A 26,321-nucleotide genomic window follows, 5' to 3' on the forward strand; every position below is an offset into this window, starting at 1 on the left:
ACCCCTCCACCGCGCTTTCCCTCTCTGTCTCTCTCTTCCCCTCCCGCAGCCAAGGCTCCATTGGAGCAAAGATGGCCCGGGCGCTGGGGATGGCTCTATGGCCTCTGCCTCAGGCGCTAGAGTGGCTCTGGTCGCAACATGGCGACGCCCAGGATGGGCAGAGCATCGCCCCCTGGTGGGCAGAGCGTCGCCCCTGGTGGGCGTGCCGGGTGGATCCCGGTCGGGCGCATGCGGGAGTCTGTCTGACTGTCTCTCCCTGTTTCCAGCTTCAGAAAAATGAAAAACAACAACAACAACAAAAAAAACAGTCTATAATAAAGAAAAGTTCAGGCCCTGGCCGGTTGGCTTAGCGGTAGAGCGTCGGCCTGGCATGCAGGGGACCTGGGTTCGATTCCCGGCCAGGGCACATAGGAGAAGTGCCCATTTGCTTCTCCACCCCCCCCTCCTTCCTCTCTGTCTCTCTCTTCCCCTCCCGCAGCCGAGGCTCCATTGGAGCGGGTGCTGGGGATGGCTCCTTGGCCTCTGCCCCAGGCACTAGAGTGGCTCTGGTCTTGGCAGAGCGATGCCCCGGAGGGGCAGAGCATCGTCCCCTGGTGGGCAGAGCATCGCCCATGGTGGGCGTGCCGGGTGGATCCCAGTCGGGCGCATGCGGGAGTCTGTCTGACTGTCTCTCCCCGTTTCCAGCTTCAGAAAAATACAAAAAAAAATAATAATAATAAAATAAAAAATAAAGGAAAGTTCACTAATAACTTCACTCAAGGTATAACAGAAGAATGGCTTGAATATTTATATTCTTCTACCTTTGCTACTCATTGGTTGTAGCTGGGTCAGGTCACAATATTTCTAAAGCAAATGGCTGCCATCCCCCAGGCAACAAGTCTGTAATCCAGGCAGGAAGAAGGTCAAGGGGCAGAATGAAAGGTGAAGATAATAGAGGTCAAGTGCTTTCTCAACTTTTTTTATTTTGGAAGGGACATTTTCTCTAGTGACTTCACCTTACACCTTGATGGCCAGAGAACTATGTCTTGTGGCCAACCTGCTGTAGATTCATCTAAGAAGGCAAGTGTTTTCAGCTGGGCACATGGCCACTCTGAACAAAGTCAGGGTTCTGAAAGTAAGAAATAAAGTGAAATGGGTGCTGATATACCATGAGGGGAGACTGTAACAACTTAGAAGAGGGAAAATAGTGAAATCGCTGTTTTCAGACACCAGTAAAACAAAGCGAAAGAAAAAAAAAGTCAAGTTAATGTGAACAAATTGCAGGAAAGCTTCACAAGAGTGCATCAATCACTGGGTGGAGAAATGGCAGACCAGCTCCAAGAGTAGCTAAGTGGTAGCTAATGTTTTGTTTAGTACAGGGAAAATATACAAGAAATGTTACTCACAGAATCCAAATTATACTTAATGGATTATGGACATTTAACAATTAAAAACCAAAGAGAAGTTTCTCACTTAGATCATTAGAAAGTGATCCTTGAAGACATTCATCTAATGAGCTACTCTGGGCAAACAGAGCACAAAATTGGAAGCATTATAACAGAAAGCATTGTAACCTTTATTTTTAAATGTATTTATTTTTAAAACATAGTTTAACAAGCATTTATTGAGCATTCTTATCTTAAAAGCCCTATGCCAGGTGCTGGAGGCTGGAAGAGGAAGAACAACAGGAAGTCGAATGAGGCATTATCATACTTTCGCAAAAGAATGTGGTGAAGAGGGAGAGACATACGCAGGCCCTCACCAAAAAGAGGGTTAAGAGGCACACTGCTGAGTGAGGGTAGATTCCAAATGGGACCATGGGTGTTGGGATGTTTGCTGCTCTAATTTTGCCCCAGGAACAGGATGGAGGAGTCTTCCCAGGTCTGACTGGCATATTTTATAGGACCTCCAGCCCTTTACAAACACATGCTGCATGTGTTGTTTGCTCCTTATATGTACTCATGTCACTGTGGGTTCTCCTGTCTCTATCTATCCTCAGCAGTTAGTTGACACTTATTTAATGTCACAGCTAAGAGCACACTCATGGAAAAAATGACTTTTCATTTTAAAAAGGAACATGCTTGACAGCTGTCAGAGAATATGGGAGCTGGAGGGCCAGGTGAAAAAGGTGAAGGGGTTAAGCAAAGAAGAAAAGGACTTGTAGAGACAGACAACAGCATGGAAGGGGGTGGGGGAGGGGGAGGAGGGTCAAGGGGGATAGATGGTGATGGAGGGAGACTTGACTTGGGCTGGTGAACACACACTGCAATACACAGATGATATGTAGTAGAACTGTGCACCTGAAAATTATATAATTTTATTAACCAATGTCACTCCAATAAAAATTACACTAATATGCTCTTCAAAAAAAACAACAACCCATAATCCCATAACCTAGAAAAAACCACTATTAACATTTTTTATATGCCCTTTCCATACTGTTTTGTATCTTGCCTTTTTCCCTTTAATATATCATGAACATTTTCTTATGACAATAATGACTCCACTAGTGACAACATGATTTTTAATGGTTGTACTGCAGTTCATCATATGGTATACCGTAATTTATTAAATCATGTAATTAGACATTTAGGGTGTTTCCATTGACTTAATGTTCTAAGAGCTATATTGGCTTATTTCCTTAGAATAAATTCCCCGCAGTGAAACTTCTGGGCTTACAGGCTCTGCACATTTTCAAGGTTTTGAAAAGTAACTTTCACTGTTTCTTTTTATTATAAAAACAATACATGTTCACGACATAAAAGTCAGAAATAAAAGCCTGTCAAAATATTTTGGTGAAGAACATTATAATCTTCCTACATACACATACAAATATATTTCAAAGAATGAGAGCTTAACATACTTGCTTATATTTTCATGTAATAAAGTATAAACATCTTTCCATAATCATGAAATATTCTTGTACAAACATCACTTTTAATGGCTGTTGCATATATCCATTGTGTGGTAGCAGCTTAGATATTTAGGTTGTTTCCAATTTTGTGCTTTTATAAGCAAGTCTACAATAGACATCCTTAAACATCACTATGTAAATTTATTTTCTTAAAGTACATTTACAGTTGATTGCTAGTCAAAGGGCATTTATTATTAAGGTTTTTGTTACATTTTCCTCCAACTTATCTCTGGAAAAACTGTACCTAGCAATATATCCACTTGCAGTTGTGGCCACTTTCTACTCTTTGGTCTAACACTGAGTATTTTTACTTATTGCTGCCCAGCATTTAAAAGATCCCTACTGATCTTTTAAGACATAACTAAAATATCACCTTCTCCGAAAGCCTTCCTTGATTTCCACTTTCCTTTCCAGGTGTAGTTATTATTCCCTCCACTCTGCTTTCATAACATAATTCATGTTCCTCCTTTTTAGTGCTTACTACACAGCAGTCAAATTGTTCATTCAAACGTTGTCTTTCCAACTAGTCTATATGCTTCTTAGAGACAAGGGTCATATTATTCACTGTTATAGTTCCAGTGCCTGTCTGTGTCTCATACACTCTAAGCACCAACCAATATTTGCCAGGTAAATGTATGATTACTGTCAGAACTTCCTGTGTTTTCCTACAGAAAATGCTATAGCTTATTTTCAGACTTCAGTGTTTGATATAATGTGCTATACAAGAATTCACAGGTGTTAAACAAAAACAGGAAGTGTCCAGGATTTTAAAAGTTTAACTTAGAGAGAAAAAAAAAAGTTTAATCTAATGAGAAGTGTTCATTAGAGTAATCTTTATGGAAGGGAAAACAAGGAATATATTTCCAAATTGAGATCTTTTATTTCAGAATCCTTTATGAAAAATGCTCTACCAAATATTCATAAGCAAAAAAGTCTAATATTATAAATAGCTTTTATTTTTAAATGGAAAATGCTCATTAATGCACACAGACACACTTTGCATTATCAAAAATATATATACATACCCCATCTTTTTATGCAAACAACCTAGATCTACAAGTTCCAACCAAGTAGAATAGAAGGAAACTTAAAAAGTTATGTTATATGAATGTTGTTAACACTTTAAAAACCTTCCAAGGCTCTAACCCATCAATAATTCCACCTTTATTATAAACAACCAAAAAGATCACCATCTTTGTACATATATCTTGCTTTTGCTGGAACTCTCCCGATAATGGAGGGAAATGCATTTGTTTATTTTAGCATGAGCCAGACTAATTAGGATGCCTGTCAAAATCTTCCTGTCCCATACTATTCTTTGATAAGTTCATTTGTTTCAAAGCTCAGAAAACAGGATTTTCAAAAAAGGAACTATCATAGCCTATGGGAAACTCTACAGGTCAAATGGTTCAGGCTCTTCAATCTTCTGGAGCTTTGGAATTGATTGGAAATAGCATCTGTAAGGTTGCCATCTCTCATTGCAATATATTTTTTTCCTGCGAACTCAGCACCTCTGTGAGTGAAGAACTGATTTTGTTTTAAATGGTTTATTTAGACCAAATTCAAACACTTGAACAATATAGCTCATGGTATACGTGCATTCATTTTATGTTCAAAATCTTTTCTTTTTTTAATGTTTGTTTTCGTCCATATATTGACTGTAGATTAGAGTTCAGAGCAGCACAACAAAGATATATCCAATCATTTCTCTTCCCTTTTTTCCCTAGATTTATCCTTGTACTAATAACCATAAACTTGAGCATTATAAGAGATTTACAAAATACTAGGAACTTATTATAAAGCTCTTCAATCCAAAATACTTTGTTCCAAAGAACTATTTTAAGTGATGACCACGAGATGTGTGATAAGAAAACTGAATGGGCAAAGGGTTTATGGCCATTTAGAATGGATCAACACACAAAAGAGCAACTACTGCTTATTTATTTTTCAAACTGTTTCAGTATGTATCTTCCAAAGTGACTGCTAATGAAACACTCTTTCAACATAAGTCAAGAAATGAAGTGACTGACCAAAAAATAAGTCATGGTTTTCAGATTTGGGTTCTAATATATCTGTACCTTAATTTTTTATTTTCTTTTTAAAAATTTTGCCCATATAAAATTTTATTATGGCTTGTAAATATTTTTAAATCTACATGTTGTCCTTTATCCCTTGTTTTTCCTTATGATTTATCTTTTGAAAAGCCTGGGCTGTTCAATTGGTAGTTTCCCACTGTCCTCATGTTGGTAATTGCATGCTCACAGGACAGTGGGATATGTTCTTTTGTCCAGTTTTTTCTGCAAATTTGAAGTTGGACTCAATGGCTTGATGACTCATGTTTGATTTTTTTTGTGCTTCAGTTTCTTAATTTGAAAAATAGAAACCCACACATGAAGGTATTACATACAGCTCACCGGGATATCTGTAGTTCCTATTACAGAGGGAGCTGAAGGCTGGAAAACCGCGGTGAGAATGTGGTCAGAGAACTCAGGCCCTGTAATGGCCCAGCTTCTGCCTGGGTTCTGGCTCTTCTTCTATATGTGAGATGCAAGATCCCAGACAAATCCCAGGCTCAGTTTCCTCACCTCTCAGACAAGAATACCTACCACTCTCACCTCACCAGATTGCTGTGAAGGTCCAATGGGGTGATGCATTCAAACAAGGTTTTTAAACTGTAAAGTGCGATGAATGTGAACAAATTAGTAAGAGCATTAATTATTAGCAGGGGCTTAAATACTTTTACAATGAAAAAAATTTTTAATGGTTTGGAGAATTAGTTTCTTGAAAAAGGTAAAATATGGCACTGACTTGAAACAAGAAGATGATCTACAAGAGAATCCTTGTAAAGGAACCAAGGACAGTCTCCCAGCCCCACCCTGGAAACTTACAGCCCTATGACTCAGGAGCTCTGTGAGTTCTGTGGGATGACAGCCTTGTAAGCTTCCACCATACACAAACATCACAGTACCATTTAAACAACTCACACTAAAGCCACTCATCAAAATGTCAAGAAATGATTTAAAGCAGGTGAATACTGAAAAAAAAAAAAAGCTGATTTTTATTTACCTTTCAATCTGTATAAATCCATTAACTATGGATTCTAGTGCTTTCTTCAAAGCACTTCCCTTCTTCCACTCCACATCCTGTTTTCTCCGGGCTTTTCACATAAATTTACTAGAGGGCCCTCTGCCTATTCACCTACCCACACCTCTGACCTTTTCCACAGGCACAGTCTATGCAAGAGCCTTTCTTTCTTGTCTCCCTTGCCCACCCAACTTCTATCCTATCCATCTTTCAAGAAGTTTTTGAAGCATTATTTCCAGGTTGTCTTTATTATATAGTTAAGAAGTTGCTATTATTCTCGAGTTGCACTCTCCAAAATGGTAGCCATTAGCTACATGTGGCTATGTACATGTATATTTAAATTAAAAAATTTTAATTAAAAAAATTAGTTTATCACTTTTGCTAGCCACATTTTTAAGTGCTTGGAAGCGCTAAGTGGTAGAGGCTATTCTATTGGGCAGTATAATCATTACAGAACATTTTCAGACAGCGCTGAGTTAGAGCCCCTTTCCTCTCCCTCTTCTCTACCATCTTGGAAGACAATGGGCTGTGGTGGAAGAGATATGAGCTTTGAAATTAGACATCCTTTAGCTTTTGAATATTAGACTTAAGAGGTGACAACATGAAATTGTGTCAGTGCCTGCCGCAATGGTTGCTGGAGGGTAGGTGCTCAATTAATGGTAGCCGTTATTAATGCACTACTGTTTTCCCAAGTAACTCTGGAGTCTGGTTTTTTCCTTTCAGCAGCTTATACAAGTATCTGGAGGAGAAGCAACAAATGTTACTTCCTTTTCTGGCAGGCAGTGTGGAATTTTGGAAAGAATGGGCTTTAGATGCATAGAAACTTGTTCAAACCTTCCTCTGTCTCTTTATTAGCTGAGGACCTTGGGAAAACGAACCTCTCTGATGTTCAGTTTCTTCCTCTACAATATGGTAATAATAATACCTACACTGCACAGTAGTGATAATTATGGATAATGTATATAAAAACACTATGTCTGGCATATGGTAGGTGTTCCATAAATTTATTATAGAAAGCAGGTACTATTAAGTAACCTTATAGAGTGCCATGTATTCAGCATAGTTAGATGCTTAAGTGATGGCTGCTGTTGGTAATGAAGGACAGGCTAATAAATACTTTGTAGGATGGTGTTATGCATTGTTTAAACACTTCTCCCTAAATAGGGCTTCCTCTGGTATTCCTGGAATGCAGCTAAACTAAAGTTTTTCTCTATGGTATTATCAATTCCACTCATAATAGTTCTCTTAAGTTTACATGATGAAGGAGGGAAATTGAGTATTCACAATTCATCAGATGGGCTTTAATTTTCCGTTACTCGGTAGTTTTTACCGTTATAGAAGCAGTTATAGAGTGGCGTGCTGGATTGGAACTGCAAAGATTGAAATACAGAACTGTCATCATCACTGTCACCAACCAAGGCTGCAGCTTAAAATTTTGTCCTTACAGCAAGTCTGAAATTTCTGCCTTCAAAGCATAATCCAAAAACATTTTTTTCTAAAAAACATTTAAAAACAGAGATGAAATGCATGTATGAGAACCTGGAGGGCTGGGGAAAGGTGAAGGGAAGTATTTGCATCCTCAGACACTCTTACACATTCATGTGGATAGGAGAAGGGCAAAGAAGAACTGAGACTCCCTTGCTTCTAGTAGTTGGTACACCCTAAGTGACGACACGTTTCAAGTTGTTCTATTTGCCTGAATTGTCTTGTTCCTTCATCTACTAGAATGCTTGTTGGTCTTTCTAAAATACCCTTGAGGCAGGAAGTGGAGAGGGGTAAATCACCAATTTAGTATCCAGACATTCCCCAAGAGAGAGAGATTGAGAGAGAGAGAGAGAGAGAGAGAGAGAGAGAGAGAGAGAGAGAAGAGTGACTATGTAACCAAATAAAGAGAGCTATGGGTTCAATAACCGGGCTTATCCCATGGCAAGGATTCTGTTGTTGTGGAGCATGATTCCTTTATCTCTCAGAGACAATCAACCTTTAGCCAGAGGACTGTAACCTTAAAACCTCATAACTCAATTTAACATAGTGTTAAAGTTTGGGGGGACATTTGTCAGTGCTGGGGCTGATATAATCAGTCTGAGGGACCCTAGAACAAAGAGCAGTGGGTGAAGAGCATGTCACCTCAGTGCACATTTGTTTCCTTGATGAACAAGGAGCTATTAGCTGCAGAGGAAGCATTATCTAGGTGAAGAATGATGCCGACTGTTTTAGCCTCTTCTCCTGAAATTGTGAGGTAGAACATAGGGTCCCAGTGAGTTAAGGACCCGTTTTGTTACTGTGGTATTGAGGATTTTTTTAAATTAAGTTTAATTTGGGAGGGTCTATAGACACATAGCTCTTCTTCAACAGCACCCAGAAATCAATTTGAGACATAGATCTCTCTTTTCCTCTACTCGTACCTCCCTAAATCAAAAAGTTTTAAAATACTCAATCATATAAGACTGTTAAAAAGTCTAGTTGGGTTAAATGCTAGGTTTTATGCAAAATACAAGGACTAATTAGTAAAACATCTAAGAAAGGAGATATATTTATTGAGCATGTGGCTTTTCAAACGATAGGCATTATCTTCAAAATTTAATTCTCAATAAATTATAAACTTTAATTGTGAACTTCTATGTAAAGTATTATTTCTAAGTTCACTCCCCAATAAGATTGTTTAGCACTTAGAGTCCCTTCATATTGTTTTAAATTAATCAGTTCTTTTACTATAAGAACTGATTAATATATGCAATCTGTAAGGCATAATTTTAGTTTGTTTTTTTTAAAAACTAAAACATTTAAAAATTACATTTGTTATTTAAAAATATTTTTATTTAATTATACCATTCAGAAGTTTATTATATAATAATTTTATAACTTTGAATAACTCAGTAAATTCTTATTTTTGCTGAATAGGCTTATTTTTAGCACTTCTTTTTCATGTTCTCTGGATATGTGCCGATAAATTTAAGTTAACATCTTATAAATCCAGAAACTTTTCTTTAACAAACTCATTAAAATATATTTCAGAATCTGACTCAGACTGCAACATAAAATACCCACTTTTAGCATTAAAAAATGACCAACATATCTCATTTTAAAAGGATAGTAAAAGTTCCTTAATCAAAAACTTCTCAGGGGTTTTCTACCTCATGGATTTACTGCAAACCTGCTGTATCTGCCAAGCCAGTAAACCTGCCTGCCCACTTCAGTCAATATCTCCCATTGAGATGCTATGTTTTAAAACTCTTCCTGATCGGGTAAATGGTATAGGATATATTCTTTTCTGACCCTGCAGATACAGCTTTCATGGAGACATTTATGAAAGCTGAAAGGATTGAGGGAAAAATAAAATCCATACTGCTTTTTAGGGTTTTTAAATTTTTCTTTATTGGAATTTCAATAATTCATTTAGCAGTGTGTGCAAAAAATTTCATAGAAATCTTTTCTTAATTTTATACCTTTGCTATGTATTGAAAATCATGCCCAGCATGCTCTTATATCACTTGGACTGAAAAACAGAGTATGTTCGAATTACTGTGAGTGATAACTTGCGTAGGAGTTTAAAGAACATTATAACGAAATCAGATAGAACTCAATTTTTGCCTACTCTCTACAGGAAAAGTAAACTTAAGAGTGGTGAAACTTTTTACCTAGGTCTGGCTTCTGCAGTGCTGGATAAGAATCTGTGCAAGTTCTGTGCAGTGATTCATATTGTAACAGTCATAACCACTACTATACGTAGTATATCACACTGTAACAATCATAAGTGAACTGTAAAATGTGCCCTAATTACTAACTCAACTTCTAGAATTTATCAAATTACCACTCATGCAATTCCAGTGATTTCTCCTTAATTAAACTCTTAAAACAAACAGATAAACAAAAAATATAAGAAACAACAAAAATGCTGAAGGAAGGCCAAAAGCAGATATAAAAAGTAAACATCCTAAAGCTTTATAAATTTCTGTACCTTCACAAGTAGTCCCTATTTATTTTTGCTAGATTTATTTAATGGAGTAACCTAGCTTCCCTAACTGAACTGGAATTAATATCAACTTTTCCAACATTTGTTCTAAATTATTTTGCACCAAATATGCAAAGTCATTCATGTATGTACTTTCTCAATTAGATAAAGCTGCGACTTCTTATATAGCTGAAAAATGAGTTTCCATTGGTAAGGCATGCTCTATATGTATTGTCTCCTAACACTAAATAAAATATATTTTTTTAAAAAGTTAATATATTTAGAGTTTATATTACAATTTGATCATTTAATCCATGGAACAAATATAAAAACAGTAAGTAGCTGCTCTATTGAAAAGCAGGCTTTGAACAAGTAAACAGACTATAAAAAGTTTTTCTTGTTTGGCTCTTTTTTTAAATGTGTTTTATCCTAAATGAAAAGGGAATTTTAATAAATTCCAAATTAAGGGAAAACACTGAAAAAATAACACTATCAAATTTAAATAACTATGTTATTTTTGAAGAGGCAAACATGCAAAATATTCCACATGAAGAGCTCCCTGGATTGTCTGGGGATTCCTCTGGAAAATTCAGAAAGATGCTTGCTTCACAGCTGAGGGCATTTGCACATACAGGGTGAGAAAGCAAGGAAGAAAGACATAATCTACCTTACTTTCAGCTTCAGTGATATGGTAAAGAAAATAATACTTATAAGACACTTAACAAAAACGCAGAACAAGAACTTAGACTAAGAACTCAGATGGAGGAAAATCTCTTCTATCCTATACTTCGACGACAACCATGACACTCTAACAGTCCCTCTGACACCTCCCTATAACTACAAAAGTCAAATGTTGCAAACAATTTCTATGATAACGATTATTAACTGTATTCACCCCCAAAATTGGTAATTATTTATATAATTTCCCCAAATGTAATGCTAAAATAAAGAATACAAAACTCTTAAACTGATTAATAAATTTGGGTTAATAAATAATTGTTTTAAAATGCATCTTTTTCCAATAGCCACATAAAGATATATCTCTAAGTAAGAAATCTATACTTCAGAGACTTTTGTGCAAATACATATACCTAATTTAAAATCAATAGTCAAAGAATGTGTATCCAAGAGCAGTTGCAATTTTTTACTGATCAAACCGACTGAAATATACATTATAGTAAACAGCACAGGTATAATAACTAAGGGTTATTTTCTGTTCTTGACTCATATAAGAATGTCCCAAATTTTTATTTCTTATGAAAAGTGCAGCCTTTGCATGAAACAAATCCGATCCAGCATTTTTCTGAGAAACCTGACACAGACCAGGAAATAGAGGTATATAAGACACCTAAATTGATAAACCTCAAAAACATTGTCAAATTATTGTTTTTTAAAAAGTGTAAAAATTAGGGTATTCCTATAAAGAACCATAAATGCTTTGTTATTAAGAGATTTCACCTTTAGATTTGTTCATTTTTGTCTTCATATGTTCAGAGGAATGTCAATACTAAAAATTGATAAATGGCTGAAATTAAAACTATTTACACATCTCAAGGGAAAAGCACATAAAGTGAATTAATTTCCCTATTAAAAATAACAATTATCGTCTCTTCAAGGTGGGGGAGAAAAAGAATCAGTCAAAATGACCAGTTTTCTACCCAGTATTTAAATCATTACAATCCTCTCGCTCTTGTCACCTGGGCCAACCCCTTTTCCTTTTGTTCTGCTATGTCTCTGTCACTCTTCTCTTGTAATTCTACAGTTAGTGCAGTTTTCAATATTCATTTTTGGAAAAAATTAATAACTATGTATGGTATCAGGTTGTTACTGGAAATATCGGGGGGAACACTTTGTAAAGTATGATTGTCTAACCACCATGCTGTACAACTGAAACTAAATACAAAATAATATTGAATATAAACTGTAAAAAAGTAAAATAAGTAAAAAAAATGGTCTCAAGTTTCTTTCTTGAGTTCTCACAATTGTTAAACAGGACCCCATATTTTCATTAGAATATGACTTAAGCATATAGGTAATATCCCTTAACCATTATTTAAGTTTCTTTTTAAAGTGCTTTAAAAAAAATAACTACTTAGAGACAGTGCCTAATTGTAATCTCTTCCTGGATTGTCATGTAAGACATATTAATAGCAACTCTTTATTGGTTCTTTTCTCTAGACCAACTATTCTAATACAAAAGTGTTACTTTTAGTGGTCTCTTAGAAAAGCAAACATTATACTGTGCTACCCATAGAATTTTTTCCATAGGCAGTACACATTAACTCATTTGCATGCCAGTTCAGTCTTCCCTTCAGCTGTCTGCTACTCAGTAGACCTTTATGAATATCTGAAATGCATCCACCATAGAAGGAATGCTACAATAATGCATTATAAAATTGTAAAAGTACTATGCTATAGGAGATATAGAATATCTGTTTAAATTTGTTAGAAATGCTAATATATGAATTTATAATGGCAAAAAAGTACCTGTAAATTTGATTTCAAATTCATATCCAAGACTCTCTTATTTATCTACTTTGGAATATAAAGCCCTCAACATTATGGCTTCATTTTATTTTCCTCTTTCTGATTTGTATAATAAGAATTTGCTGAAGTGAAAATTGTAAGAAAGTTATATCTTTTTGGTTGTAGAGCATTTAATAACATAAAAGTACAGGAAGTCCTCTACATGAGGGTTTGTGCATTTGAAAATATATACACATAATTTTAAAATTCTTGGATTCATTTCCTATGCTCACATGTTGAGAACTTGTGTATCTTTTTTATTTTTATTTTATTTCATTTAAAAAATTTTATTTAGTAAATTAAATTTAAAGGGGTGAGCTTAACCTTCTTCTTCAACTAAAACAAAACCTAGAAAAGTCCAAGAGTAGTATTTTCTTTTACCACAAGAGGGGGCTAGAGAATTCTGATCTCTTTTAAGGTCTATAAAACCCTCTTAACTGCTACTTTATAGACATTCAATTACAACAGGCCATAATACATTAAGGCTTTAAAATACACATATATCCCAACATATGCCAAAGCAAGCACTACACTGGTGTGCCCACCAGATGATCACCAACATCATATAAATGCTTAGGCACCTTCCAGTGGTTTATATGAGATTTTATGCTTTCACACTTCACTCCCCAAAAGGCAGCTCTCCCTTGGAATGGAAAAGATCAAGGAGTGTTATAAAATACCCAAGAATTGGACAGTATGACAGGGGCATAGTGAAGTAGAGATTAAGAGAACTGAAATTTATGTAGTTTGGAAAAATGAAGACTCTGGGGATAAATGTTCACAGTCTTTAAATACCTTCTAAAGGTAACAATATAAATGAATTAGGGGAATTATTCAGTCTCAGAAGATGGTATAGAAAAGAGCAATGACCTGAAACTAAGGAAGGAAAAGTTTAGGTTAGACATGAAGAATAAATTAGTAAAATAGCTGGGCGGGAATGATGTCCTGCAAAGGAAGGATACAAAGCACAGTTGCTATATTTGATAATTAATTAAGTGAGATATTAGTAAGAATGATGGAAATTCATTAGAAAAGCTAGATTAGATAACTTAAATGATTCCCCCCCCAAGCTGTGACAATTTCTAGGCCCAACTATGTTCTTGGATATTCATAAATGTCTTTCAATGATGATAATAATCATTTACTGAGAGGAGAGCTCATGAGCCCAGTTAACCCTATGTTTGTTGATTAAAAAAAAAATCAAAAGTATTATTATGAAATAAAATAATTATAAAATTAACCATGACACCAATGATGTTTATCTTTGGGGGCATTCCATTAAAATATATTAAGCCATATAAGCTATATCTTAACAGTTTATAGAAATGCATCTGCAAATGGATAAGTCTCCTATAAGTGAAAACTTTCCATAAAGAAAAAACTCCCCTAAAAATCCCAGTTTTACAAGTCAGAATACCACTCTATATAATCTTTATTTCCCACTGAACTCTGTATCTGGGCTTAAGTTATTTAGGGCCCAGCATAAAAAAAGGTTGTCACTCAAAACCAGAAAGCCAGTCTAGAGCATAAGTGTAATATAGTTTGTAAATTCAAAAATCTTTCCCTAGGAGACCTTAATATTCTAGATTGGCAGGTGTTTCAGCATTGTTTAAAACAATACGACTAATATTTGTATTTTTTGAAAAGTCAGAGTTCCATGATAGGCCAAAATTTATGGCTAGTAAAAAAATAAAAATAAAGATCACCAAAGCATAAAGAGTTTGAAAAAATACATACATTAAGTGCAAATATGTGTTTACATTTATATTAATTAAGTATATGTATCTATACATTTGGCCTGAAAATTCTTGAACAAAATTATTTCCCATTTAAGTGAATATTAAAGTTTGAGATAAAAATGGTCCATAGCTTAGGAGCTTGAGAAAGAATGGTCTGATGGTTAGAATTACAACTAGGAAGCCCGAATCTAGAACGTTAGACACAATTGCCCCAGGTAAGGTTGCTAATCCTCTGCTAATTCAGTGTTCATCCATTAGGCAGGTGCTATGTTTAATTACAATGCATTTATAGATTCTAAGAATCAGGTAATTAAACACAGTATATAAGATTTTTCCCAATAAACAAATATATATAACCCCACCACACCTCTGATTTATTTATATGTGATTCAGATAAATACATTACATTAACAACCAAAGCACTACATATCACTTTACCACCACTGTAATGACCACACTAACATGTCCAATCATCATATACTAGAACGTTCACATTACCATGAAACTTGTTTAGTATAGAATTTGGAAAGAAACAGAGAATACTTGAGGCAGTATGAAAAAGTTTAATCTCATCTGCCAAGTCACTCACTTAAAAACCAGCTATTTGCACTTAAAAACGGCCACTGTTATTTCACAACTAAGTGTAGTGGAAGCTCAATAAATGTTTGACCTTTCAAAGAATGGACTTTTTGCTCCTACTCCCAGTCTGGAAAAGACTTCTAAAAACAGTCTGGCCATATTTTATTGGCACAGGCAAAATATTATCTTGACTTTCTTCCAAACTATTGCAAGTCCAACCAATTGTTTTCTTCCTGAAAACTGTTCCTAATAATCAGTACTTGATTATGTACCATGTACTTTGTTACGGACGTGTCTAATCTTCACACTAAGATTATTATTTACTCACTAGATTATTTACTGACTAAGGAAAGGAATCTCGCCTTATTTCCCTTTATATCCTTGAAACAACCTCTTAACTCATGATTGATTAAGGGTATTCAATATAGGTATTCAGTAACTAACACTTCATTGGCAGTATATTAAAACCAGTAACAGACAAAAAGGCCAAAAACGATCATTAATTCTATGTCAAATAGATTCAGGGGCTTATTTTATGTTATTCATAATTATAATTGTTAGCATTTTGGAGCTTTGAAATTCTTTATAAAATGTACTGCTCCCAAATTATTCTGGGAAGAGGATCAGAACATATATAGGCCAGAGAGACACACATGTTTAAAGAACTTAACTAAAACTTTCAAGAACTAGATTAAGAGCCATTATTAAGCCTCCTGCAAAGTTGTTTGGATCTGCATTGAAAAGCATTCTGAGATCTTGCCGGTGAAGAAAGGTACACAGCATGGGCTGTGGGAGGCCACTCCTGGGAAGGTGGTCTTGGTTTCGGTACTAGCTGTGTCTTGCTAGCAATAGGACTTAGGCACTTAGCCTCTAAAACAGTGATCGTCAGCCTGGTCCCTACTGCCCACTAGTGGGCATTCCAGCTTTCATGGTGGGCGGTAGCGGAGCAACCAAAGTATAAATAAAAAGATAGATTTAACTATAGTAAGTTGTTTTATAAAGATTTATTCTGCCAAACTTAGAGAGAATCTGACATAAAGTACTTAGTAAGTAATTATTATTATATGCTTTAACTTGCTGTAACTCTGCTTTATAAATTTTATAAAGTAAAGTTACTTCCCTACTTTATAAATCACCACTACTGTGGAACCGGTGGGCGGTTAGAAAATTTTACTACTAACAGAGATACAAAAGTGGGTGGTAGGTGTAAAAAGGTTGACTACCCTTGCTCTAAAATTTAGTTTCCTTTTTTATAAAACAGATCAGATTAGGAGATTACCAAGTCTCTTCCAGCTCTAAAATGCCACGATTCTACGTACAAATGGGTTAAATTTGCAAAGAATTTGTCCTAGTGAAAGAAGCATTATGGAAGCTATTCAGCCATCAACACATGTGAGAGTACTTTACTGGGCACGAGATGGAAGGTTAAAGTTTAAACATGAACCAACAGCCCAACATGCTAGGCTAAAGAATGAAAAATGGGTAGTTCACAGACAGATAATTGTTATTGTTTTTTTATTCTTCACAAAACATGTATAATCCTTGGTAATCATTTGTTTAAGTTATATAAATTACTGTTAACTTTGAAACCCAGTTTGTCATCTTCATCTGTGATTTATACCAGGCTATATAAACGACATGATGTCTTCGATCTAATAAGACATTTATCTTCATGAAGGAGGCCACTGCAATCCTGAGTGACAGCTTACTTACCCTTATCACAGTTAACTCAACATCGAGTCCTTAATTTCTCACACTGATATGCTATCTAATGGCCTCACCTGAAGCCAACAGAAACTTGGGTCAGAAATCCACCATGCTCAAGAAAGTATGTGTTTTACAACAGAATTCATTCTTTGCCCTCAAAATAAAGCACAGAAACAAATTTTGTGTTTTTTTCACATTGTGCACTCTAAACACATACACGTAACTTCCATTAGGGTTGACAGGAGTCATGGGCTTTTATTAAAGAAAAATATACCTGTGAGCAACAAAGATGAAAGCAAATGTCTAAAGAATAAAAAAATAAATGTTTATTGAATGCATGTGTGTATGCACATATGTTTATTTACATATTTATATATGGAGAGAGACTATCTTGAGTCACTTTCATTATCTTCATATCATAGAACAAACAGGGACTAAAAATTACATATGTTCACATAGTTTATGTCATTAAAACAAATACACATGAAGAAAGTAATGAACTTGACTCCACCAGTGAGAGGGAAGCAAATGGCTTGTTGCTTTTAGGCCATTAACTCTTTTAAACTACTAGGGTGCCAATGACTGAGCCTGCAATTGGTACCTTTAGCATTCCAAGTAAAATAGCCCTAAAATACACACATGCTCCTCCAAGGTTATCAGGGGGATTCGGCCTGAGATTTACCTGATCAGTGCCATCACTTACCGCTAATCACAACATCATTAATTCACACACCTCAGCAAACACTGTAAGCAATACAGTTTATTTATTCTGTGAAACAATATAATTTATGCACTAAAAGCAGGCCTGTACATGACTCACAGCAATGGGTATCTCAAATTGGCTTGTAAACAAACATCTTTTATACTCATTGAATATAAAATCTGTTAGGAGGTACTATGAATAGACTTAGATGGCTAAACTAGCTTCATAAGTAGAAACTCTAGGTATAGGATTCCAGCTCAGTAAGAGGAAACCTTTTAAAACAATTAGAGCTCTTTATGAGTATCTAATAACATGACCTTAAAAATGTGAAACAAAACATGGAAAAATGGATAAATCTGCCACTGTAATTGGAGATTTTAACATAATCCTTTCAGCAGATAAAAAGAAAGCTAGGATATAAAAGATCTGAAGAATACTATTTACAAGTCTAAAAATAATGAATGTATTCAATACATACTGCGGGAGCAGACATAGATGATAAGCATAAACTGATCATTACGAGGCCACTAAAGAAGTCTCAATAAACTCCAAAGAATCTAAATAATATAGACTATGGTCTTAGATTATAATGTAATAAAATTAGAAGTCAAAATTAAAAAGCTGGTTTAAAAAATTTTCTAAAAACTAAAACAAACAAAATACACACATGTAAAAAATGCTTCAAAATAGTACATAGGTTAAAAAGGATATCATAAAAGAAATGACAAAATACTTAGAATAGAATTATGATTATAACAAAAGTAGTATATATCAAAATTTGTAAGATGCAGTTAGAAGTAGTATTTAAAGGCTAATTTTTAGCTTTGAATATATTTATTTTTTAAGTGAACATTATAGTCAATGGAATAAAAGTAATAAAGAGAATAAGATGTAAAGCCCATAAAAAGTGAGTGCTTCAGAGGACAAACATCCAGCTAACCAGAGCTCTTCAAAAAGCAACGGAATTTATTGGAATTCAACCCCCACCTTCCATGGGTTAGATATATCATCCTTGACCAAATCACTGAATTTCTTTAAATCTTAATTTCTTTATCTGTAAAACGGGAATAACAGTAGCTTCCTCTCTGAGATGGCTTGAGAATTAAATGAGTTAATTCACAAAAAGCACTTCGTACAAAATAGTAAGTTCTCAATAAATGGTTCCTGTTACTATATGACTATCATTCCTTTCAACACACAGATTTCAGGATTCTAACTTTGGTACAATGAAATTTAAGACAAACATGAATTCCAGCCACAAAAATCTAACCAATAAATTAAACCTTCATTTTTATTTCACAATATTAAAATTGTTTTGTTAAAATATATTCTTCCTCCCATTATGATATTAAAATAATATCTTCTTCCTATTACTATTATAAGAATAAAACACACAACTATCAACAAAAGCTAATCTGTTGTTATTCATAATATTAATTCCAAAACCAACTCTATTTCAGAACCAAATGAAAGCAGAGAAATGTAAAAAACAAGAGGGGGGGGGCAAAAATAAAGCTGTAATAAAACTATTTTCTTTATTTTCAAAATATTCTATATGCTTTTTAACGTACCTTTCAGAAAAGGCATGGCGTAGAAAATGGCTACTATTGGTACTTGAACAGGTCTACAATTTCTTTTAAATCAAGTAGTATATAATGAATTGATCCACACCAGGTTCTTCACTTATTCATTATTACTTTTCTCCAAAGATGGTTACAGGTTTTTTCATTTTGCTGGAGAATAAGAACCTTCTCTAAACCTTCGACTTTCTAATGGAAAAATAAACTCTAAAAACGTTCTTTTCCAGTTCTTCCCAGATATGTCTGTCCATTAGTAATTCATTCCCTTTTCCTTAATTGGAATGTAATATTCCATAGAACATAATAAATACTACATTATTATGGATTTTAGGTTTTATCTCTTACAAAATATTTTTTTCTTTTCTTCCAGAAGGAGTCACTATGTCTTGTTTATAGAATGGTCACTTTCCCCATCTCATCTTTTTAAAAATGTATGTACATAGGAGTTATTCATTATACTAATAAAATAAGTTTATACACACTAAAATCCACTGTATATTTTGGAGCACAAAAGCAATCAGATCTTAGGCTTCATAGTTGGCTGACTCTTGTAAAAGTTATTGTATTCGGCATTTCATACTAATTTTTTTCAATATGGTAGGAAGTGTGCCTCCCTAGGTTTACAAATCTAAATGTTATTACTTGTTAGCAAGTTTTCATTCCCGATGGTGGGGCTATGTGCTTGTTTGTGTCTTTCCTGCCCTTCTCAGATTGAGGGCATTTACAAGGAGAAAAGAGAAGGAATTAGGACTAGGTAGCAACAAGCTCCCATTTTTATGCATGGGTTAGCCTGTAACCTTCCTTTTCAGTTTTTGCTGTGCACCTGGCCAGGTTTCTGTATTCTTCTAGATCTCTTTGTAGTTCTCACAAAAGCATGTCCCAGACACGACACGCACCATGGTTATTGCTTCTCATCACGGAAGTTATGGGTGGATGGGCCAGACCATGTGTCCTTTTATAATTGTACCTTTAGGACACTGCTCTGTTTGGAGGTGGAAGGCAACAAAGCTAAATTATTTTAACCGTGACCTTTCATTATCTAATAAAGATAAAATTCCAAAATCTTTTTTCTGTAAAGGATGGCCTGAGCTATCTCACCAGCAAGTAAACGCATTGACTGTATATATGATATGTTTGCCTATTTGTTAATAGTGTGTTTTCCCAATGAGGTGGTAAGTTCCATGAGGCAAGGGACTGTGTCTTTTTTCTGCATATTTCACCTACAGCTTAGCACAGTGCCTTGCTATTACCTTATAATCTCTAAATAAGTACATATTAAAAATAAAAAATAAGTAGTATATCAAGCATTACTGTTTTCTATAATGGTAAAATCTAGCTAAGCAGAATATAAAGTTTACTTAAAATTTAACATCGCTCTAGCCTTATCTTTAATTTCACAATAAAAGCATACATCTTTATTTTTAGGGGAATGAGACAAGCATTTATTGTGCTCATTATGCATCTAGCACTCAGGCATGTGCTAGATACAATGCTTTGCAGAAAGAAGCTCATATTTAAACATTATCTCATCATCCTACAATTAAATTTTTAACACATAAACAAATCTATTTTTCCCTCTACCATTGACTGTGTCTCTTTGGGAATTCTTTTAATTTTTATGTACCAAACTTAATAAATGAAAATGTATTAAGTAAGAACATAATACAGTTAACTCTTCTGTTATAGGGAACCATTATAGAACAAAGTTCCCCATTTTGGAGTTTTCCAGATAATAGAAAAATTTCAACACATTTTAAAAAAAGTTTTAACTATTTTTTAATGAAACTATTTTAAAATATGCCGTGTGTATCTGTACATTCTTTAACCAAAATGTCCGGAAAATGAACCTATCTTTTTGAACAACTCAGATAAGAATAATGTAAGGATACCAGAGTGGTTAAGAGCACAGGTTCTAGAACCAGACTGTGAAAGTATAATATAAATCCCGGCACTACTGCTTACTAGCTGCGTAATCTTAGGTAAGTTAACTTCCCTTGGTATCAGTTTCCTTATCTGTAAAATGGATATAATCCTAATATCTACCTCTTAGGGCTGTTTTGAGGATTAAATAATGATATGTGCATGGATAAAAGGCACATAGTCAGTGCTCAACAAATGCTAGCTAAAAAGTCTTACTTTAAGGTACTGAGCTCTTAGGGGAGAGTTGGAGCTATTTCTCTCTACAATATAATATGGCCCCAGACAGCTATGTTTTTGTTTTCTTAGTTTCTATATAATTTTTTTAATTATAAATTTTGTTTTCTATATAAATTTTTAATTGCTTTCCTGTTTCTTACCTCAGTGTTACTTGATTATACCTCAATTGATACCTTTACAGGACCCTTACTTCTAATTTGATGCTTCACTCTATTGTGGCCTGAGAAATCAAAACACTGCCAATGGTTAGAAATTTCTACGATGAGGAATCCCCCATGAAAGCCTCAGGGGCTCACTCAAGAATAAGGTGCACAAGTGTTAACACAGGACTCAGGAGCATCTATTTCTACTTAGAGGTATTTCTGGCTTACTTATTGTGTTTCAACTGTGTTTGGGAAATTTGGAAATACCAAATAAATGACTAACGGTTTAATGAGGTACTATTGTTCTAATTCTGTCAAGCATTAGATTAATCAAAAACAAATGAAAGGTTGGGTTTTTTTTTAATGTTTTGCACTGTTAATTTCCTACAATTATTAATCAGCTATCAATGTAATTATTAAGCTCCCAATCCAAACAATGTTTTTAATGTAATACCTGAATGAATGTACAGATCTCACATTACAAGGCCCAATTTCTGTAACTTGTATATAACCAGTTGTGCTAGTTTAAAAAGTTCAAGCAAAATAAAATGTTTGTGTGTGATTGCACACATAGTTCTGATATGGGGGTTATCAATTCAATGAAAGGAAAAAAATATGAATCACCAAAAGGGCTAAATGAAGTAAGACCCCCTGGGTAAATTAAAAAGAGAACTCTTAAAAAATGCCAGTCATAGGGAAATTTAGAAGAAAAATAAATGGAAAGATTACAGACTAATAAAGAGAAATAAGGACTAATTTACCAACTTTATTCCCAATCCCTCAGTGAATAATAAGCTGGCAATTTAATATTTAGTTTAGTAACATTTCTACCTTTTCCCCGATTGTAAAGGCACAAGAGAGACTTCGATAAGATAACCGTGTGCATCACTGATGAGCAAACCTTCTGTTCAAGTGGCTAGGTGCCAGAGGAGGCACAGTGAACCCTCACCCTCGGGATGTCTGAGTCTGAGCTAGAAACTGGCAGCGACCAAGCCAAACTTTTTATATTCATGTATCTTAAAAATTCATATATTTTGCATCCCATCCTATTACATAACAATGTGTTTTAATATAAAAATAATATTTATAACAGTTAAATTATTTAAATCTTCTCACTCCTAAATCTTCAAGTAAAATTGATGCTCTAGAAAAATTCGCCTTGTGGTTCCTGTGGCTTCCCCTTGAACAACATCAACACAGTCAAAGGTATGTGAGAAGTATGGGTAAAAATGATATCTTATTATAATATGATGAACCTAAAAATTTCAAATAATTCACAATAAATCAATAATTCAATAACCATTAAATGAAAGCTCTCATTCTCATGCAACTCAGTGAAGCTAAAAAATCTGAAAGAATGGTAAATTGGGCCCTGCAATCTTAAAATGCCCTCTTAGCTTTTGAGCTACAGTTCTTATAAAGAGATCAATAAGGATGTCTTCCTGCTCCAATATGGAATTAGTGTTTTCCTAAATACATTAACTTCAGAAGTATTGAATTACCCAGGAGGACCAGCACCACAATGAAACAAATAGTTGTTCTTTGCAAACTAGTGATTACCGATACAGAGAACCCACCGAAGGCTGCCTGAGTCAAATGACAAAGGGCAAAGGCATCAGGACAAAAAGTAACAAAGTATGATGACCAAAATCCAGAAAAATAGCACTCACCCTCCTCCTGATAATCTGACAAAAAAGGTGCATCTGCTGTGAAAGAAGGGCCATGAGTTCCACTGTGATTATCATCGGAGCTGTCCTGTCCAAGGTAATTTTCAGCTTGCTCTCCTCCTGAGGGACAAAAACGATAAAAGGAAAGGTCATACATTAGGCATCTTTATAAAGGTATTTGTATATTTCTTCTGGTATTCACACAGAAAGATACAGGTTTTACTTGATGGACATGGCCCCTACTCATTAACACATGAGAAACAGATAAATAAGTAAAAACAAACAAACAAACAAAAAACCCACTTACCTGGATGGGAAGTTTTCCATTCAATTACTGTTTAGCTAGAACTTAGAAACTAGTAGCTTAGAGGCAGGAGACCTCTTGCCACCAGAAAAAAACAAACAAACAAAAAAAAACTTGATCACACTTAAAATAAAAATATAGTTAAATATATATGTATTCATATGTACTATGTCTCCATTAATTATGATCTTTACCCTGAATGCCTTTTTCTCTTTATATTTTTTAATGAAATAGAATAAATTACACAAAGGGCTAACCTTCCACGCATAATATAATGTAGCAAGGTCAATATGCTTTCCTATTCTGAAAAAAAAGAGAAGTAAAAATACAGAGAACCTGGACTTTGCTGAATTCTATTGCAATTTCAATCAGGACTTGTTTTGCAATGTTAAGAAAGTTCTCTCTTTATAATTCTAGTTTACAGCCTATGCAACCAACCTCTTAGGAATTCTAAAAGCCCTAAGAAGGTAATATTTGTTCTGTAAAATGGCTTTGATAAAAGGTAATGTATATACAATACTGAATTATGCAATTAAAACAATGCTAATCTCTTTTGGGTGTTTTCAACATACATTGGATTATATTTTGTAAAAGTGGCCCATGCTATTATGATACTTTAAAAGGTTCAGACGGAAGATGCTAGCTCATTCAGGAACCGGAAGAAAAGGCTCTGCATTGCAAATGGCTTTCCTTAAAATCCCCTAAACAGAGGTACAGTCTGCTGATAAAAGGACACCAACAGCTGCTCAGTTCATTTCACAAACACGAAAAGGGGATTTTCAACTGAATTTAATATTATCTTAAATACTAATTTCCAAAGAAATCACCAAACGCTAATCTCAGTAAACACTGTAGAGTTTTGGCCCTAGATTTCAACTAGGGAGCTATGAAACTGAACAACCTACATAGAATCTGTATTGCCTCACTTTAAAGGTTTATTTTCTACAATTAAACTAGAAAGATATGAAGGATATAAAATGATAAAAAGAGAATGGCTGAGCACATGATGCAGTATGCAGATGATGTTCTATTGAGCTGTACAACTGAAACCTGTATGGTTTTATTAACCAATGTCACCCCAATAAATTCAATAAGGAAAGAGAAGGCCCGTCTCCTTCTCCTTCCACAAGTTAGATGATCATATCTAGACTCCTCTATGATCAGTGGACGATAGATGTCTATAACTGGGTATAACACCTGCAGATATAGGACTTTAGAAACAAACTGTGGAGTTTATCATGAAGAAAAGTAAAACTAAAGCAACAACAATCACAACATTTCATACAACAGTCACTGGTCAGAGCCACAAGAAATACTCTCCTTTTTTAGGTTACCGATCAGAATATAAAACTTATGGTAATGCTTAAAGTATCACTATGAAATGTAAATTATAAATACTCAAACTTTGCATCACTGTAAATCCACTGAAATTATATTATCAACACAATCTAAATAGACTGCCTGGCAGGTAACCTGAGACATGAAGAATGGTAAATTGGACCTGCAATCTTAAAATGCCCTTCTAGCTTACCTGAGCTGTGAAGTTAAAGCAATTTAAACATTTTGAGCCAAACCAAATTCCATTAAAAAAAAAAAAGTAGTTGGGTTGCCATGCAACATTTAACATTTGTAGGATATACTGAACATTATTTATCAACTATCATTCTAGACTCATCGTTTTCTGCTTGCTTCAGAAATTTGACAAATCTACTCGTACACATTCTAGCATCCCAGGACCTTTATTTATTTATTTTTTTAATAAGCAAATCAGGTCGAGCTTTGCTTTGCTATTTTTTAGTAAGCTTTTTTATTCTGGAATGATTTTAGATTTGTTATAAAAATTTCAAATGTAGTACAGAGAATTCCTGTACACCCTTCATACAGTTTCTCCCAATGTCAACTTTGTACTACCTAGGGTATATCTGTCAAAGGCAAGAAATTAACATTGGTATTTCCTTGTTAATTAAACTACAGACTTCATTTGGATTTCTCCAAGTTTTTCCATTAATGTCTTTTTTATGTTCCAGAATCTACTCCAATTGCATTTAGAGCTTCCATTTTTAAAGTCTCACCTAAAATATATGCCTAGATTTGGCATTTGATTTACTAACTTCAGAAGGAAAAGTCACTTCCACGTAAGTCTTATGGTTTCTGAATATAGTTACTCAAGGTGGGCTTTTAACAGCCAAACACAACATCATGCCTCCACAAAGCATATCACAACAAAGGTACACAGTTCAACACAGCAAAAACAGAGCCAAGGTCAGTATTAAAAATGGTTGTGGTGAGGGAAACACTTGAAAATATGTTTTACATCCTAGCATAATTAGTTCCTGATGATGGAAATGTTGCTATACGTGTTTTTAGTGTTTTATCAAGTGGCCCAACTCCCTTGGGCACACACCGAAAAAAAGCCTTTAACACCATATAAATAGTTACTCCCAAGTAATTAAAATGTTTACAACTACTCAAGATGCATGGGTGAAAAGTTTTGTAGAAGAATCAGCAATTACTGTGGTCATTTTGGATTTGTTTAAGTTTATAACATCATTTTTTTTGGTTAAAACATAATCACAACTGATCTCTGAATTCATCTACAGCTCTGATAGTCGTCGTTCCAAGTGGCCACTACCATCGCCCAGTGGGATCAGACATAAATGATCACAAACTATAGTGACAGACATTTCCACTCAGCAGCTCTCCAATTAGGGCTCAGAACTCCATCTGCTTAGAGTGGCTTTCTCACAAACAAGAACCCTTGCCACTAGAGACACACTTTCCCATTGCAACTCACTCAGAATCAATATATTTCTATACAGACATATATATTCTAACACACAATATCTCCATTCATCACATCCACTACCTCCAGCCCCTTCTCTCTGTATTTCTAAACATGATCTGGGGAGACTGTATCAAGGGTTCACCTGCTATTAGCTGGTAATTTGCTCCTCTATCCTAAGTGTCATAAGAATTGGGTGCTAGATACACTCCTTAGTATATTCAATGTCAGGTTCTCCACTGAGTATTGTGCTGAGGGGCCTATAAAGGGGATATTTCTCTATTGTCCTTTCCTGAGAGTCAAACTCAATTTCATTCATGTTTCACAGAGTGATAAGTTGGGAATTTCTTAGGATTGGAGCAGAAAGATAAAGCAGCTTTGTGTCAGGTGTAAGGTAATTATTTGCTAGGGTTGCTGTGCTATTTGTTTTTATTCCCTGTGTTTTCATTATAAGTTAATGAGTTTCCCCCCTTAATTCTAAAACAATAGCTTGGCCACTAAAAGT

At 34.8% G+C, this 26,321-nt stretch overlaps 1 protein-coding gene across 2 annotated transcripts in view; it reads right to left on the reverse strand.

Annotated features, from left to right (window-relative positions):
• The window catches only part of SKAP1 (src kinase associated phosphoprotein 1), a 274,756-nt gene that overhangs the window by 178,183 nt on the left and 70,252 nt on the right, over window positions 1-26,321 (reverse strand). For both annotated transcript variants that reach the window (XM_066366401.1, XM_066366402.1), the window contains exon 4: window positions 22,734-22,850. In XM_066366401.1, coding sequence (XP_066222498.1) covers window positions 22,734-22,850 — 117 coding nt within the window. The remainder of the gene's footprint in view (window positions 1-22,733; window positions 22,851-26,321) is intronic.

Source organism: Saccopteryx leptura, chromosome 2 (genome assembly GCF_036850995.1).
Source record: "Saccopteryx leptura isolate mSacLep1 chromosome 2, mSacLep1_pri_phased_curated, whole genome shotgun sequence".
NCBI classification, from domain to species: Eukaryota; Metazoa; Chordata; class Mammalia; order Chiroptera; family Emballonuridae; genus Saccopteryx; species Saccopteryx leptura.